This window comes from Papaver somniferum, unplaced genomic scaffold (assembly GCF_003573695.1).
Source record: "Papaver somniferum cultivar HN1 unplaced genomic scaffold, ASM357369v1 unplaced-scaffold_81, whole genome shotgun sequence".
In the NCBI taxonomy this organism is placed as follows: domain Eukaryota; kingdom Viridiplantae; phylum Streptophyta; class Magnoliopsida; order Ranunculales; family Papaveraceae; genus Papaver; species Papaver somniferum.
The window spans coordinates 9,121,262-9,135,771 of NW_020651082.1; the positions used below are offsets into that span (position 1 = coordinate 9,121,262).

General features: G+C 38.4%; 1 protein-coding gene and 1 non-coding gene across 2 annotated transcripts; one reads left to right on the forward strand and one right to left on the reverse strand.

Moving 5' to 3' along the window:
• Positions 1 to 282: 282 nt before the first annotated feature.
• Positions 283 to 4,143, reverse strand: LOC113345607 (magnesium/proton exchanger-like). The gene is made up of 9 exons (XM_026589377.1): positions 3,990 to 4,143; positions 2,697 to 3,133; positions 2,410 to 2,585; positions 2,142 to 2,260; positions 1,851 to 2,020; positions 1,546 to 1,676; positions 1,185 to 1,401; positions 861 to 990; positions 283 to 771 (listed from the first exon to the last, which is right to left on the reverse strand). Exons 2-9 carry the CDS (start codon positions 3,079 to 3,081, stop codon positions 474 to 476), a joined length of 1,626 nt encoding a protein of 541 aa, XP_026445162.1. The 5' UTR covers positions 3,082 to 3,133; positions 3,990 to 4,143; the 3' UTR covers positions 283 to 473.
• Positions 4,144 to 12,859: 8,716 nt separating this feature from the next.
• TRNAE-UUC lies at positions 12,860 to 12,933 on the forward strand. Its single transcript has one exon. It is a non-coding gene; the product is annotated as a tRNA-Glu (tRNA).
• The last annotated feature ends 1,577 nt before the right edge of the window (positions 12,934 to 14,510 follow it).

Here is a 14,510-nt window from a genome sequence, read left to right on the forward strand (position 1 = left end):
ATTTTGTTGTATAATTTTGCATCAGAAGTTTGATACAGCAGTTTACAAAACTGACACGTTGCTTAATAGTGATTGCCAAGTTACGTTTCTGTCCTTGCGCTTTTTGTCAGATGAGACAGATTCATCCCAAATTTTGTCAGATTGGATGTGCAACTGAAAACTGAGCATGATATCTGACTGGGGTTGCTAGAATTCAAACATATCAAAATCCAGACAAGTAGAGAAGCTGGAATAACTCTGTGGCTGACATGCTTTAGCTAATTGAAAATGCATTCCGAGGCGTTCTAAATCGAATCAAGTAAAGAATTAAGATTCTAGAAAGATCAATATTACAAATTTTCTCACTAGGGATGGAAAGTGGGATTGGATAACTCTATGAGAATTTAGACTAGGACTATTATAAGCCATACATGGCGTTTCGATTCACTTGTATATATGGAATGGTAAAAAAGAATGAATAAACGTGATGACAATCAAAAGAAGCCTGAAACTTTTAGGGAGGACAGAACAACAAAAACAAGCCAAAGGAACATGAAGTAGGAACTTGTTAACCAAGCCCAAAACCTTGGTCCTCCCAACTCAGCTCCTAAAGTTAGACGTCTGATCACCAGTACTCCGATACAACAGATGGAAGTCAAAAAGAAAATGAGTAATGAGAAGCTTAAACCTTCGGCATTTTGGATCCTCAATGGCTCCCTGTACGCGATAAAGTTGTATGTCGTGTCAATCAGCCAAGGAATTCCAATACCAACGTAAATATTCACCGAGTTGCTGCAAAACAGAAGAACAAAGACTTGGTTTTAAAATGGGATTCTTCAGAAATGCTTCCAGTCGACGAATAAATTTAATTCGCATTGCACCTGCATGTGATGTTTGCTATAGCAGAATCTGCAGTGGTTTGGCGTTCTGCAGCAATCTTACTTGCAACCAAATCTGGCCATGAGGTTCCACTTGCCAATACAGTAAATGCTATTACATACGGATTTATTCCTGAGATGGTAAATATCAAGTTAGACCACTGAAATTATGCTACACTTGAAGAAAAGTACAATCTGGTACTACCTCCGTTTCTACAAAAGAGATACTATTACTTTTTCATTTTAGCCTAAAAATAGGCTGAAATAAAAAAAGTGATAGTATCTCTTTTGTAGAGACGGAGGGGGTACACCGTAAGGGGAGTTAACCTGTCACACAGCTTATCAGATCTGAGAACACTGTAACGATATAAGCTATTCCGCTAATAAAACACAGAGAACAGATGAAGGCAATCCATCCATGACAAATACTGCAAGGAGGCACAAATGCGAACAAGAGTCTCCAAGGTGAAAGGAGTAATTGCCAGGAAATTCTTGCGAGTCTTAAATAGATACTGTCCAATTTTCTTGACTCTGTGCTCTCCAGCTGTATACATGGGAAGAGAGAATAATCAGGAAAAACAAAGAAACCTTTTAAACTTGTATGTCAGTTATACTTTCTCATTTTTCAGGCACACAACTTTTAAATAAGCATCTAGGACAATGCATTCACGAGAAATAGAAGACATACCGTGAGAGCATCAAGAAATTGTTGTCCCCAAAGTGAAAGCAGATGAGGATCTTTAACAATGGATTTCTTGCCAGAATTTCCACAGGATGATTCACCTATATCATCAGCGGACACGTTTTGATACTCTAGACCTGCATAGTTTAATCGTTAGTAACTGGTACTGAAACCCACAGCTTAATGAACATGCAATTCACCGAATTCAGTAACAGTTAAACTTCACAGCCTGATTTCTCTTTCTTTCTTTTTATATGACAAAAAAAAGTCTTGCGAAGGTGGAGACTCTGTCTTCTGATTTCTTAAGTTACCTGGGGAATTCTTTGAATGGATAGAGAAGATATCAACAATGTTCCTGTTCTCCTCCACACCAACTATTTCAGAGTACTCCATGTAACCAGCGTCATCATCATCCTGTTTACAATCTTTAGATACATTTGCTTCTTCTGGCACCCAATCTTCCGGTCTATCGGCTCTAGCTCTGAGATTCCAACAAAACATCAGGGACAAATCCATCATTGCTTGTTTCATTCAAAAGTATCAGTAATTTGGCCAGAAAACAGATATCGTCCAAAATTATCAACCGAGTTCAGGAAGCCTACAGTGGGAGAGACACGTATGGATAACGCTTGTCTTGAACATATGCATGCACTAGTAGCAATCCAAACTGCAGCACGGTTAGTAAGGCCTCCCACAGTGTAACCACATTTGGTGTCCATACCTACAAAATATTTACAGGTTAGGGCTTTTAGATAGAAAGCTAATTCTCTTTATCACTGGAGATTCAAGAGATACCACTACATGGTTTTGTTTTTCATAGGAAACCGTAATTCAAAGAAAACCCAAGTGGGTGGATAAATCAGAAAATACCTCTAAGATGATGTAAAGCCAGATATAAGCCCAGAATGACCAAAACAGCTCTACAAGCCAAACACCTATATCTGATATTTTTTTCAATTCTCCTGCTTTTGGAACGATTACACAAACAGCATGTATAGGGAACAAGTCGAATGCAGCAGAACCAACAAGTGTTCCAGGACCCAAACCTACCAAACCAAATACAAAAATAAAGATGTTCTAAGAATCGAACTCGATAGGAACATTTATCAGTTGCAGCTGCTATCTAAATATAGATCACTACATTAAAAGATACGAACCTCCAGCATATATCTGACCAAGGTTGCGGATGGCATCTATGGTAGCTAAAGAGATCTGAGGAAAGCTTGTCCCAAATGCCAGTAACGTAATGTCCGCAATGGTATAATTCCACACCTTTTCATGTCTAATGGTTTCAGCATTAGTGATAGGATCTATATACTCTACCTCCCTTGTTTGCTTAACTACATTCTCCATAGACCGGAAAAAACGAGCAGTTATGGCTGATAACCCTATGAAGCAATAGGCTACACCAAGAAGATATAAGAAAGCTCGAAACCCATCCCCAAGGGATGATTCCTTAGAAAACAGGAAGTAGCTTTCACATTTTTCATGCCTTAAAGTTCCTGTTAAGCTCTCAACTATACGTCTATAGGTTGAGCCCATCCTTCACAGTTCCAACTCACATTCCAAACATGAAAAAACAACGATCTTCGGCCTAATTGGAAACACAGGCAAGAAAAAGAAGATTATTCTCAAACAAGTGAATTAATCCAATCATAGTCTTCATAGACAAAGGTAGAAGTCCATATAAAGAACTTAGACGAAAACTCAATTAGCACCACATAAACCAAATTAACTATTTAGCAGTCATTCACAGGAAATGGAACACATTACACTAGTCATAGCAAAGTAAAGTTGAATTGTCTATCATTGTTCTGGAACCAACTTATCTATCATTGTTTGGATCCATTCTCACCACACACACACACACACACAAATAAACTTTGAATGTATGAATGTGCAAGGTTATTAGCTAATTAAAGTTGTTCTTAAGCTCTCAACTATTCATTAAGAGTTCCTACTCACATTCCAAACATAAAGAAGCAATGATTTTCGACAACATGGAGAAAAGTAGAAATGTAAGATCTCGAGTAAACGCGTCAAATAACTTGGACAGCTCGAATGTGGATAGAGAAAATCTTGAATGTTTACGGCAATTAGATAGTAAGTGAGGAGGCAATTCCAGATCAAGTATTCAACTGTCATTCAAAGTAAATGAAAGACGCTAGCTAGCTAGCTAGCTACAGTGAATTGATTATAGCAAATTCTTAATCTAACCTAACCTTGTTTTGACCTCTATCTTCACCAGTCACTCCAATAATAAACTTGAATGTTTAAGGCAATTCGGAGGCAATTCCAATTGAACAACAACTATTAGCCTTATAATCTACATACTTTCCAAATTCCTCGGACATTATCAGAAATTTCAACAAAAAATGGCAAAGAAATCCACAAATTCAAATCAAATTACTCAAATTCAAAATTCAATCTATTAGACAGAGAGAGCTGACCTTCGAGAAGCCGAAAGATGAGTTACAGAGACGGTTGCAGCACTTTTCAGGCGAAGCAGACGTGCCGGGATCTGATTTTCACCCTGAGACAGGATGAGATTCAGCGGGAGGGAACGAGATTTTTTTAAAGGAAGATGAAGAATGGGGATTTGTGAAGGAATGGTCATACCGCCATATAAATCAAATCATGTTCCTTTTTAGTAACTACGTGCATGATTTGATCAATTTTTATAATCAATCAATCCCAACCGTCTATATCGTTGTAGGGGCATGGTCCCATGGCAGATCCAACAAAATATGTGTGTGTGGGGTCTCAATCATTTTGACTCTAAATTGTTTTTAAGCCGTTTTAGCACGTCACTTACAAAATCTCTCGATTTTTTTTTGGACCGACTTTGCTCCATTTAGAAATCAAGATCAACCATGACTAGGGCTGCACATGGACGGGTATAAGCTAAAACCAACCTCGCATTCACAGATTGCGGTTTTTTTTTTTCATAACCAACCCCGCATCCACAAACAGCGGGCGGGTTTTGTTACCCGCCCGCTACGGGTTGGGCGGGTATGGGTTTAAACGGGTTTAAACCCGCTTTATATTCAAGTATTTAGAGTAACTTCTATTCTCCTTGATTAAGTGAGAAAAAAAACCAAAACCCCCAAAATATTCATATCTAGGAAGTTCACAGATGAAGTTTAAGTGTTGAATCTGTTGATGTTTCGATTGTTGTCGATTTCTGGTGAAGATTCGAAGTTGTTGTTGTCGATTTCTGGTGAAGATTTCTGATAATTGTCGTTCGTAGGTGAAGAAGAAGAACTGAGGAGGAAGAAGAGGAGAGGCCGAACAAAGAGAAGAGTGTAGAAAGTGAATGAGGGTTATCAGTTATCCTATCTACTAGTATTAGGGTTTCATAATGGACGATTAGGATTAGTTTTATCTAATGGTATATAATCTGCGGGTTTTTTGGGCGGGTATGGGCGGGTATTAGCTTAAACCAACCCCGCACCCACAGACAACGGTTTTTTTTTTTCATAACCAACCCCGCACCCACAATGGACGGGTATGGATTAAAAACCCACGAATTTAACGGATACGGGTGTGTTTGGGTATCGTGGACGGGTCTTGTGCAGCCCTAACCATGACAGTGATTATTAGTTTATTAACAAAAATTTAATACTATGATTACGAGAAAAACACGTCATTTGATTGCGACTTGCTGGGCGTGCAATGGATTCTACCACGACTCCCATGTTTCAGAAGCACAGGCCGGTCACGAGTCACGACCAGCAGAGTCTTAATTTGCTGTTCATGTGGCAATATCGAAAATAGCATCTTAGTGTGGTCACGGGATGGACCTGACTTACAAAATTAGCTTACCCATAGTGGGGTGATCACGGCGTAGCATAGTACAATTATTTTGGTCAATTATTCATTCGGAAAGGATCGAGGAAGAAAAAGACACAGTAGTACTAGACACACCAGGGACATTTTCCCGCAAAATGCACCGGGAGAGATAGCTCCTAGGACCCATTTGAAGAAAAAAATAGGGGGTGTTTTTCTCCCACCACGAGACCCGTTTTTATTGTTTTTCTCCGTGTGATTCACGGGATTTAAGTCCTGGTAAATCTAGAGTTATTCAAAAAGAAAAGGTGAATAACTTTAGTAATTATAGGAATTACGTTAGTATCTTATAGGTCATGCCAGGTAAAAATGTCACGTCCAGGTCACATTGTTTTTTGAATTAGGTATCAATTGTGCTATTCATAGCTCTAAAACACCACCCTACTCACGGCTCAACAATATCTAAACCCCACATCTCTTAAATGGTAAACCTTTTTAGCCAGCGGTGGATCCTGACTAAACAACCTTGAACCACTATTTTTGCGACAGCTAGCATTGAGTGGTAAATAGAGTTGTTAAGGGAGAGATGTATATCATTTCCGATAAGGTACTCCATTAACAACTAACACTCAGGATGAGCCTGCATTACAAAAGAAGTAGAGCAATCCAATACCGATTAACGTGGAGATCTCCTGATATTAGATTTATCAACTGATAGGTGATTCTGAATATAGGATGGGGGTAGTCTCCCAATTTAAAGCAGAATCTAAGTTCCTTACATATGCAGCTATAAGTATCCGCTACCATATCTCCTAGTCCAGGTCACGTTTTTTTTTTTGTGAATTAGGTATCGGTTGTGCTATTCATAGCTCTAAAACACCACCCTACTCACATCTCAACAACATCTAAACCCCACGTCTCTCAAATGATAAACCTTTTTAGCCAGCGGTGTGTCCTGACATAATAGTCCTGAACCACTACTTTTGCGACACCTAGCATTGAGTGGTGCATAGAGTTGTTAAGGGAGAGACGGATATCATTGCCGATAAGGTATTTCATTAACAACTAACACTCAGGATGAGCCTGCATTACAAAAGAAGTAGAACCATCTAATATTGATCCACATGGAAATTCCATGATATTAGATTTATCTACTGATAGGTGATGTTGAATACAGGATGGGGGTAGTCTTCCAATTTAAAGTAGAACTTAAGTTCCTTACATATTTAGCTAAAGTATGCGCTACCGTATTTCCTCGTCCATGTCACGGTTAACATTTGCAAAACAGATTCCATATTCAGTATTAATACCAACATTATTTTTCAGCCTCATGCTCCTAAAAAATATGGAGTTTCTCTTTTTTGGCGATTTTCTCAGCCTCAAGCTCAGTCTCTCAATCATCCCAATCTTGATTAATTCAGTTTGACAGTGTGTTAATTGAATTTACATTGTCTAAGGAAAGGTCTTTGATCCTTTCCCTTTGGGGAGATTTATTGGTTAATCGTCTCAATTTGAAGCGACATGCAAGCCCTTTCTCGGATCACTTTCCTGTTAAGTTGTGCTCTATTGTAACGGATTGGGGAGCTTGTCCTTTCCGGTTTCAATTAGCTTGGCTTGAATATACTAACATAATTTCTTTGATGAAAGAATGGTGGGAATCTTTCTTTTTTGTAGGTTCCGCGAGTGCATGTTTTTCAAAGAAGTTAAATGCATTGAAAGAGAAGTTAAAGGTGTGGAACAAAGATATCTTTGGTTGTGTTGATCGGGCGATCGATATGGCGCTTGAAAAAATGAAAGAGTTGGAAGATATTGATGATGATGAAGCTAGGAGTCTCACCGGTCGAAGAGGACTTGCTTGTGACGGCGAAAGTGGAGTTTGAAACGGCCCATAGACGTAAAGAAATTTTGATTCGCCAAAAATCAAGAGTCAAAGTGATTCGGGATGGTGATCGAAATACCAAGCATTTTCATCGTATGCTAAAGAGGCATAGAGCAATTAATAATATTCATAATCTTCGAATCAATGGTATATGGGCCGGGAATAAAGATGAGATTAAAGAGGGTATTGCAAGTCACTTTGAGGTAGCTTTTAAAGAAGTTTCTAATCATAGACCGAGAATCAAGAACATGTGTCTAAATCGTATTGATGAGATTGCTAGGGATTGGCTGGAGAGACCCTTTGGTGAAGAAGAAGTTAAGAAAGCAATTAAAGACTTAGGTGTGGATAGAGCACCGGGTCCGGATGGTTTTCCTATGAAATTTTACATTGTTAGATGGATTTCTTAAAAGAGGACTTAATGAAGGTGTTTCAAGAATTTCATGATCATAATATTCTCGATATTTCTCATAAGAACAACTTTATAGCTCTCATTCCAAAGAAGGTTGGTGTTGAGGAGGTCATTAGACTCAGGTCTATTTTGTTTGTTTCTTAAACTAACACACGAATGTCTGTTCCTAAAACAAGGATTTCCTTTTTTGGGATCGGGCCCGCAAACGCTAAACCAACCAGATCTGAGCCTCCGGTCATCCAAATCAGCAGTGCCTCACCTCTCCGTGCTCATGGTATGACACTCTATCATACTATCAGGGTCCTCACCCGAACATTTGCTCGTACATGACACCATTGGAGCAAATCGGGGATTCTGAGAATACCTTTGTATGACTGAGTTCAACCACTGATATCGTCGACTGAAAATCACCATTTAATGCTTACCGAGGAACATGAATGTCCCTCACTAAGCAGGGGACTTAATGTTGATGGTGGATTTTCAACAAAGGTCAAAACCGTAAAATCATGATACTGCATGTTTCTGACACGGCTTTCAGGCATGTGACGATTCATATTTTATGAGGCATGATGAATATGTTTCTCGAAAAGCCTCCACTAGCTGAGCGTTCGATTCCTGGCATTTCATCATGCCCTCTATATAAAATAACATAATTGGGCGATTCTCCATATGATTGAGAGCATTAACGCGTTCAGGACGTCGGTGACACTCACTGTTCCCTGACTATGTAGAGAGACCGTGTATAGACTCAAGTGGTTTTCCGTAATATTGAGAGCATTAACGCCTTAAGTGTACCGGCAACACTCGCTTCTCTCTGACTATGCACCTTTCAGAATGTGTATGACGCTTTAACTGGATAATACCTTTTCTGCAATATATTAATTCTGCCATGACATTCACTACTGAATTCTCAGAAGATAATCTATTTTTGTTGCTCCGATTTCATGATCGAATCCACGGCTTGATCTCATGGAATGACAATAAACAACTATCTTATCTCATTACTCCGATTTCATGATCGAATCCACGGATGATCTCATAGAATGGTAATAGATAATTTTATTATTCCGAATTCGTGGTCGAATCCACGGTTGATCCTGTGAATTGATAATAAACAACTACTTATATTATTACTCGGTTTCATGAATTATTCTCCACTGAATTTCATAAACTCATAATAAATACTCCCTCCGTTCCATTTTAGATGATGTTTTAGGGTTATTTTTTTTTTCCACAATACTTGAAGGTTTTCATATTTTTCCACAAAACTTCCAATAACATCCTAACATTTTGTCTTGGAACCATAAGTTTGTTTTTAAATGCATTAATAATAATTAATTGTTCGAGACTTCTCAAGGGTATGGATGAAAAATATTCATATCTCTCTCCATTTCTTAATCTACGTAAAAACTCCAAAAACATCATCTAAAGTGGAACGGAGGGAGTAATCAACAACTGGGCATCTGGACCATCACTGAGTAAGCCCCATAAAATGGTACAAGTGTACTCGAGAATGATACACGACTGAGCACCCGGATGCACAAACGAGCATTCAAAATTATGGATAAATGAGGAATCCTACAAAAAAACAGGAAAAAACAATAATAATAATAAAATAATAAGAGGCGCCCATGGGCCAGGCCCACCGGCTAGCCGGCCGTGCCTAGCCGTGGCCGGTCCCATGCCTCTCCCATTTTTTTTTTATTTTGTTATTTTCATGAACTTATGAAAACTCTTCCATTCCAGCAACTTTCCTTGTTAGAGCAAAACTCACGGTTTCTCCATATTTTCATGGTTTCATGAGAAATAATAATATAAAATAGGAAAAGGTGTTGTGGGACCGAGCAACTTAGCCAGCCGGCCATGCCCTAGCCGTGGCCGGCCCACACCTTGCAATCCCTAGCCTTTCATAATTATTATTTCTCTAATCTCATGAAACTCTTCTGTTTCAACAAAATTCAAGGTTTCTCCATAATTTCACGGTTTCATGAAAAAATAATAATATAAAATAGGGAAAGGTGTACGGGACCGGGCAACCTAGCCTTCCGGCCATGCCCTAGACGTGGCCGGTCCTACACCTTACAATACCTAGGCTTTTATAATAATTATTTTCCTCAACTCATGAAACTCCTCAATTTGAGAAAAAATCATGGTTTCTTCATATTTTCTCAAATATTGCTCAAATCATGAAAAAGCCAAAATCCAACATTGTCATACGACCGGCTAGCCTCTCACGGCAATTTTAAATGTTATAATACTTTTATTTTAGTATTTACAAAATATTTATCAATTGAGCATACATGCTCATTCTAGCAAAAATCAAGAATTTCAGTCAAGATCAAACTCTTCTGAAAATCCAACATGTTGCGCAAACGCACACCAGAAAATACTGAAACTCTCAGGATTGAGACATGGTCATTGTGGTGACACGGTCAGACTCATAGGGATTTTTCGATGCGAACTGGATAGCAGACTCAGAGGAGTCTAAGTCTACGAGTGGATATGTATTCACTCTAGCAGGTGCGTCTGTATCTTGGAAGAGTTCCAAACAGACATGTATAGCTCGCTCAACTATGAAGTCGGAGTTTATTGCGTTAGATAAATTAGGAGAGGAGGCCGAGTGGCTAAGAAACTTTTTAGAAGATATTCCTCTCTGGCACAGGCCTGTGCCAGCTATATCTGTACATTGTGACAGCAAATCTTCAATAGGTAGAGCTAAGAATAGCTTCTACAATGGAAAGTCTATACATATGCGTAGAAGACATGATTCTTTGAAATCACTAATCTCCACAGGCGTTATTTCCATAGATTGGACAAGGTCCAAGGAGAATATCGCGGACCCTTTGACGAAAGGTTTGCCCAAGGAGATAGTTAGTAAAGCATCGAAGGGGATGGGGCTTAGGCTCAAATAATTAAACTTGCCATGAAGGATACTCAACCTTGCTGACTGGAGATTCCAATAACAAGGTTTCGAATGAGACAACTAATTTATGGTGGGTAAAGGTAAACACTATCAGAGAATTTCATTCTCTGTCCCTTCCCTATGGTGTTGATGTGATAGTGTGACTGCATGTGGAGGATGACTTTTAATTAAGTCTTAATGAGTTCTATAGTTTCAATTTAAGATTGAAGTGGGGTGTAGCAGTAAACACTCTTGATGGAACTCACCTATCTGAATGAGGAAGTGGATCGCTTCCAATGAGAATGGAGCCGATTCTCTAAAGCATTTTGAGAAACAGGATATGTCCAGGGCCAAAATGGACAAAACGACACAAACTTAGCAACACTTGGAGGATATCATGCATGGATGTTATTAGAATTACACCAAACGCTAGCAGTTCAAGACATAGTTCACTGTCTAGCTAGTAGTTCCGGTAACTTCTCTCTAAGCAAGGTTCAAGACCTCATGGACACCTTTGCCTAAATGGTATTTTCCGTACTCTGATTTTTCGTTTTTTACCGAGATTTCATTCATGTGGGGGATTGTTGGAGAAAATGAGTTATTTAATAAATGATTTTTTGGTCTTGGTGTGGTTTGATCTCATGACCTAAGGGTCTAAGGATACTCACTCATTTTTGAGTGAATGAAATGGAACCTTTAGTCCCACATTGTGGAAAACTAAAGAGGTGCTCCACTATATTACCATGTTCTCATGGATATGTTGTAAAACAATGTGGGTGGAGAGGATATGTTGTGAAAAATACATGTTTCGACCCATGCCCATGCGCGTGTACCAAGCACCAAGTCCGTGTCTACTTGAAATTATTTTTTTGTAAGTTTTTAACTTGATAAATAATTTATTTAAGAGTTTTATCTATGGAAAAATTCCTTTTTTGTGTTTAATTGTTTTACAAGAAATAAAACTCGTTTTATAAGAAAAAACCTAAACCTAACCTGATTTGCAAGTTAATTTTCCTATAAATACAACTCGAAAATCTCTTTTCAAAACACACAAGCAGCGACCATCTCTAGGTCTTTTCTTCATCTTCTTGCTTTTATTTTCGTGCGGCGTTTTACTTCCATCCCCGTTGCTGAGTTTAAGAGTGGGTAACTTGTATTGTGCTAATAAAAGTTATATCGGGCAGTCTTATCCTGGACACATCTTCGCATGTCGGGATTTAGCATTACTTTAGAGTATACCCGCGAACTAATGTGTTAAGGACAGCTTGTTGAACCTGTGATTCTGCCCTCATCAATTTGTTCGTGGTAGAGTTGTTTGATACGGTTCTTTATATTTATTGTTTGATACATCTGACGTTTCTTCTATTGTTGCAAGACTCCAACAATAAATACAATAAAGCTGCAGATTATCTTGCAAAGCTTCAGGTAAATAAAGAGGAGATGGAACCGCATGAATTTCCAGACCAACTGAAAGATAATGAATAATGATATAGACAAAGATATTCATACGGATAATCTTAGATTTATGCGTTTAGGGTTTGTTATGTCCTTATCATTGTAATGACAGGTTATATAAATGCTATGATGTAAGACCTCTATCTATCTATCTATCAATAATAACTTCTTATCCTTAACAATATCTCTATCTATCAGTACTGATTAAGGTTTAAGCTTTTATCTTTTCTTTTCTTAGGTTCCATATAAGGCATTGTGGAAGGTCTTTCTGTGGTTGAAACAATCATTAGGTTCCCTGTAAGGCATTGTGTATCTTGGGATGTCTGAAGTGTGAACTACCGGAAATTAGCTCGTCTTTCGGTCTATGCATTTTCATAATCTAACTTTAACTTGTTTGAGATGGCAATCGTGTTAATATCCCATCGTTCTGCATATTTCCTTTACAGTAGTGCAAGTGAAAGTGCATTTTTTTTTACCTGATTGATACCTGTTGTTGTTTTTGGTTGGTTGCTAGGAATTTTTTGCTGGAATATATACTAGTACACGGTGTGGGGTCGAAAGATATCGGAGAAGGTTGGACATGGTAATTTTAGGCTTCTCTCTTATTGCACATTTTGCATCAGCTGTATGTTTTTTTTAATCTTTTGAGAGAGCATGGCAGTTAACTGCTAAAATTTCGTAACTGTCTATGCTCCCAAATTTACAAAGTCAGTGATGTTTATAGAAGTTGGTATTCATGTCAAATATGCATTCTACAGACTGAGGAACCAACTGAAAATGTCTCAATCTACAGCTAAATGCTTTAACTGCTGGTGCTGTAGCCGGGGTAGCCATTACCATCAAGAGCAAAAGCTGGAGATAAACCAAGTAAGGGTTCTAACAACAATCCATTGTAGTCCAGCCCGGTTAGGATACCTGGCTTTCACCCAGGCGACCCGGGTTCAAATCCCGGCAATGGAACGTTTTTGTTTCTCCATAGGATTTTGAGAACAACTAGGATATATTTTTTGGTATATAAAAGGGAGATATTTTTTTTTGACGACACTGATGATCCCTCGTCTGATGATGATGAATATTATATCTTCGGCTCGGTTATGAATAAATACAATAAAGCTGCAGATTATCTTGCAAAGCTTCAGGTAAATAAAGAGGAGATGACACCGCATGAATTTCCAGAGGAACTGAAAGATATTCTTTATGAAGAGGCAATAGAAGGTGATTTGATGGATGCCATTCGGCAATCAGGTTATGGAACGGATGAAGAACAACTCTTTTTGTAAAAAAGAATCATACGACAAAAGAAATTTTCATTTAAACTGTCATCACAATGATTTATCAATCATTTCGAGAAATAGGTAAAGAAGTCACCGGGGTTTGTCGGTGTGTATTCACTGCGCTGGTGAGAGGACATAACTGAGTTGATTTCTAGAGCTTCTTTGTCTATGTTTCCGTCGTCTATTCCTGTTCTTTGGTACAAATTTTCTTGCCCGAATGTCTTTCCCGTTCACACAAAATGCAGCTGTTTCCTGATGATTAATGACATAGTCTATAATCCATGTGCTGGTAAACACACGAATTCCAAAGTCCGGTTTCGGTGAGCTATTTGGATCATTCTCAAAAATCACTTTCTCCACAAAACCTCACTTCCTGCATTTACAAGACAGACGTTCATGGAAACGTATACGTACTAAACTTCTCCGCGTCTTAGCATGAAATTGACAGGAAAAGAAGAAAACAGCAACAAAAGTTACGTACCGGCTAAAGTAATCTAAGAGTTCCTCGCGTTTGCAGGGAGACCCTTTCGAAAATGTAATGTACAATGATCTTCGACTTTGTGACTTCATAAAAAATGGTGCTGCAAATGGATTCAAGGTAGAAAACAATGGCTTGTTGCTGTCCCAAACTTAGCTTAGCAAATATGATGTCGTTCAGTGTTGTAATTCGATCCAACTCGCTGCGAAGAAAATCTCGATTCTAAAAGAAGTAACGAGAATTTTATGGGGATACCAATTACCTCAGCTAGAAGAGGTGTATCATCTGCAACTGCAATAGGCATTGGGCAATTGATCATCCCCGGGTCTGTGCAATTCAAACATATCAACGTTTCATCGAAAACTTCTGCGAGAACGGAATCTGCAAGCCAATCTAATTTCTTGATCAAATACTGACAAGTAAGATTTTCTAACAAGAACCATACAGCCATCACCATTTTCACCACTTGAAATGGTTTCCCGATTTCCTCCGCTAGTCGAACAAAAAGTTGAAGATTCGTAGTATCGTAAAACCGACGAAGATTCATCTTGAATACAAAATCAGCCATTGATACAATACTCAGATTAACTGAAGATCAAGTTTTCTGCAAAATCTGTATGAATTTTGGCGCTTTTTAGGAAAGGGTACCTACTACCCTTCATTGCCTTGTATGTAACAATAATTACCAACGGCTGTAACAAAATAAATGCCATTAAATATTTATCCATTTTGAGGTGTAAATAGAGTGTAAGATAATTTGATCATTTATTATCCCCTCTTAGGGA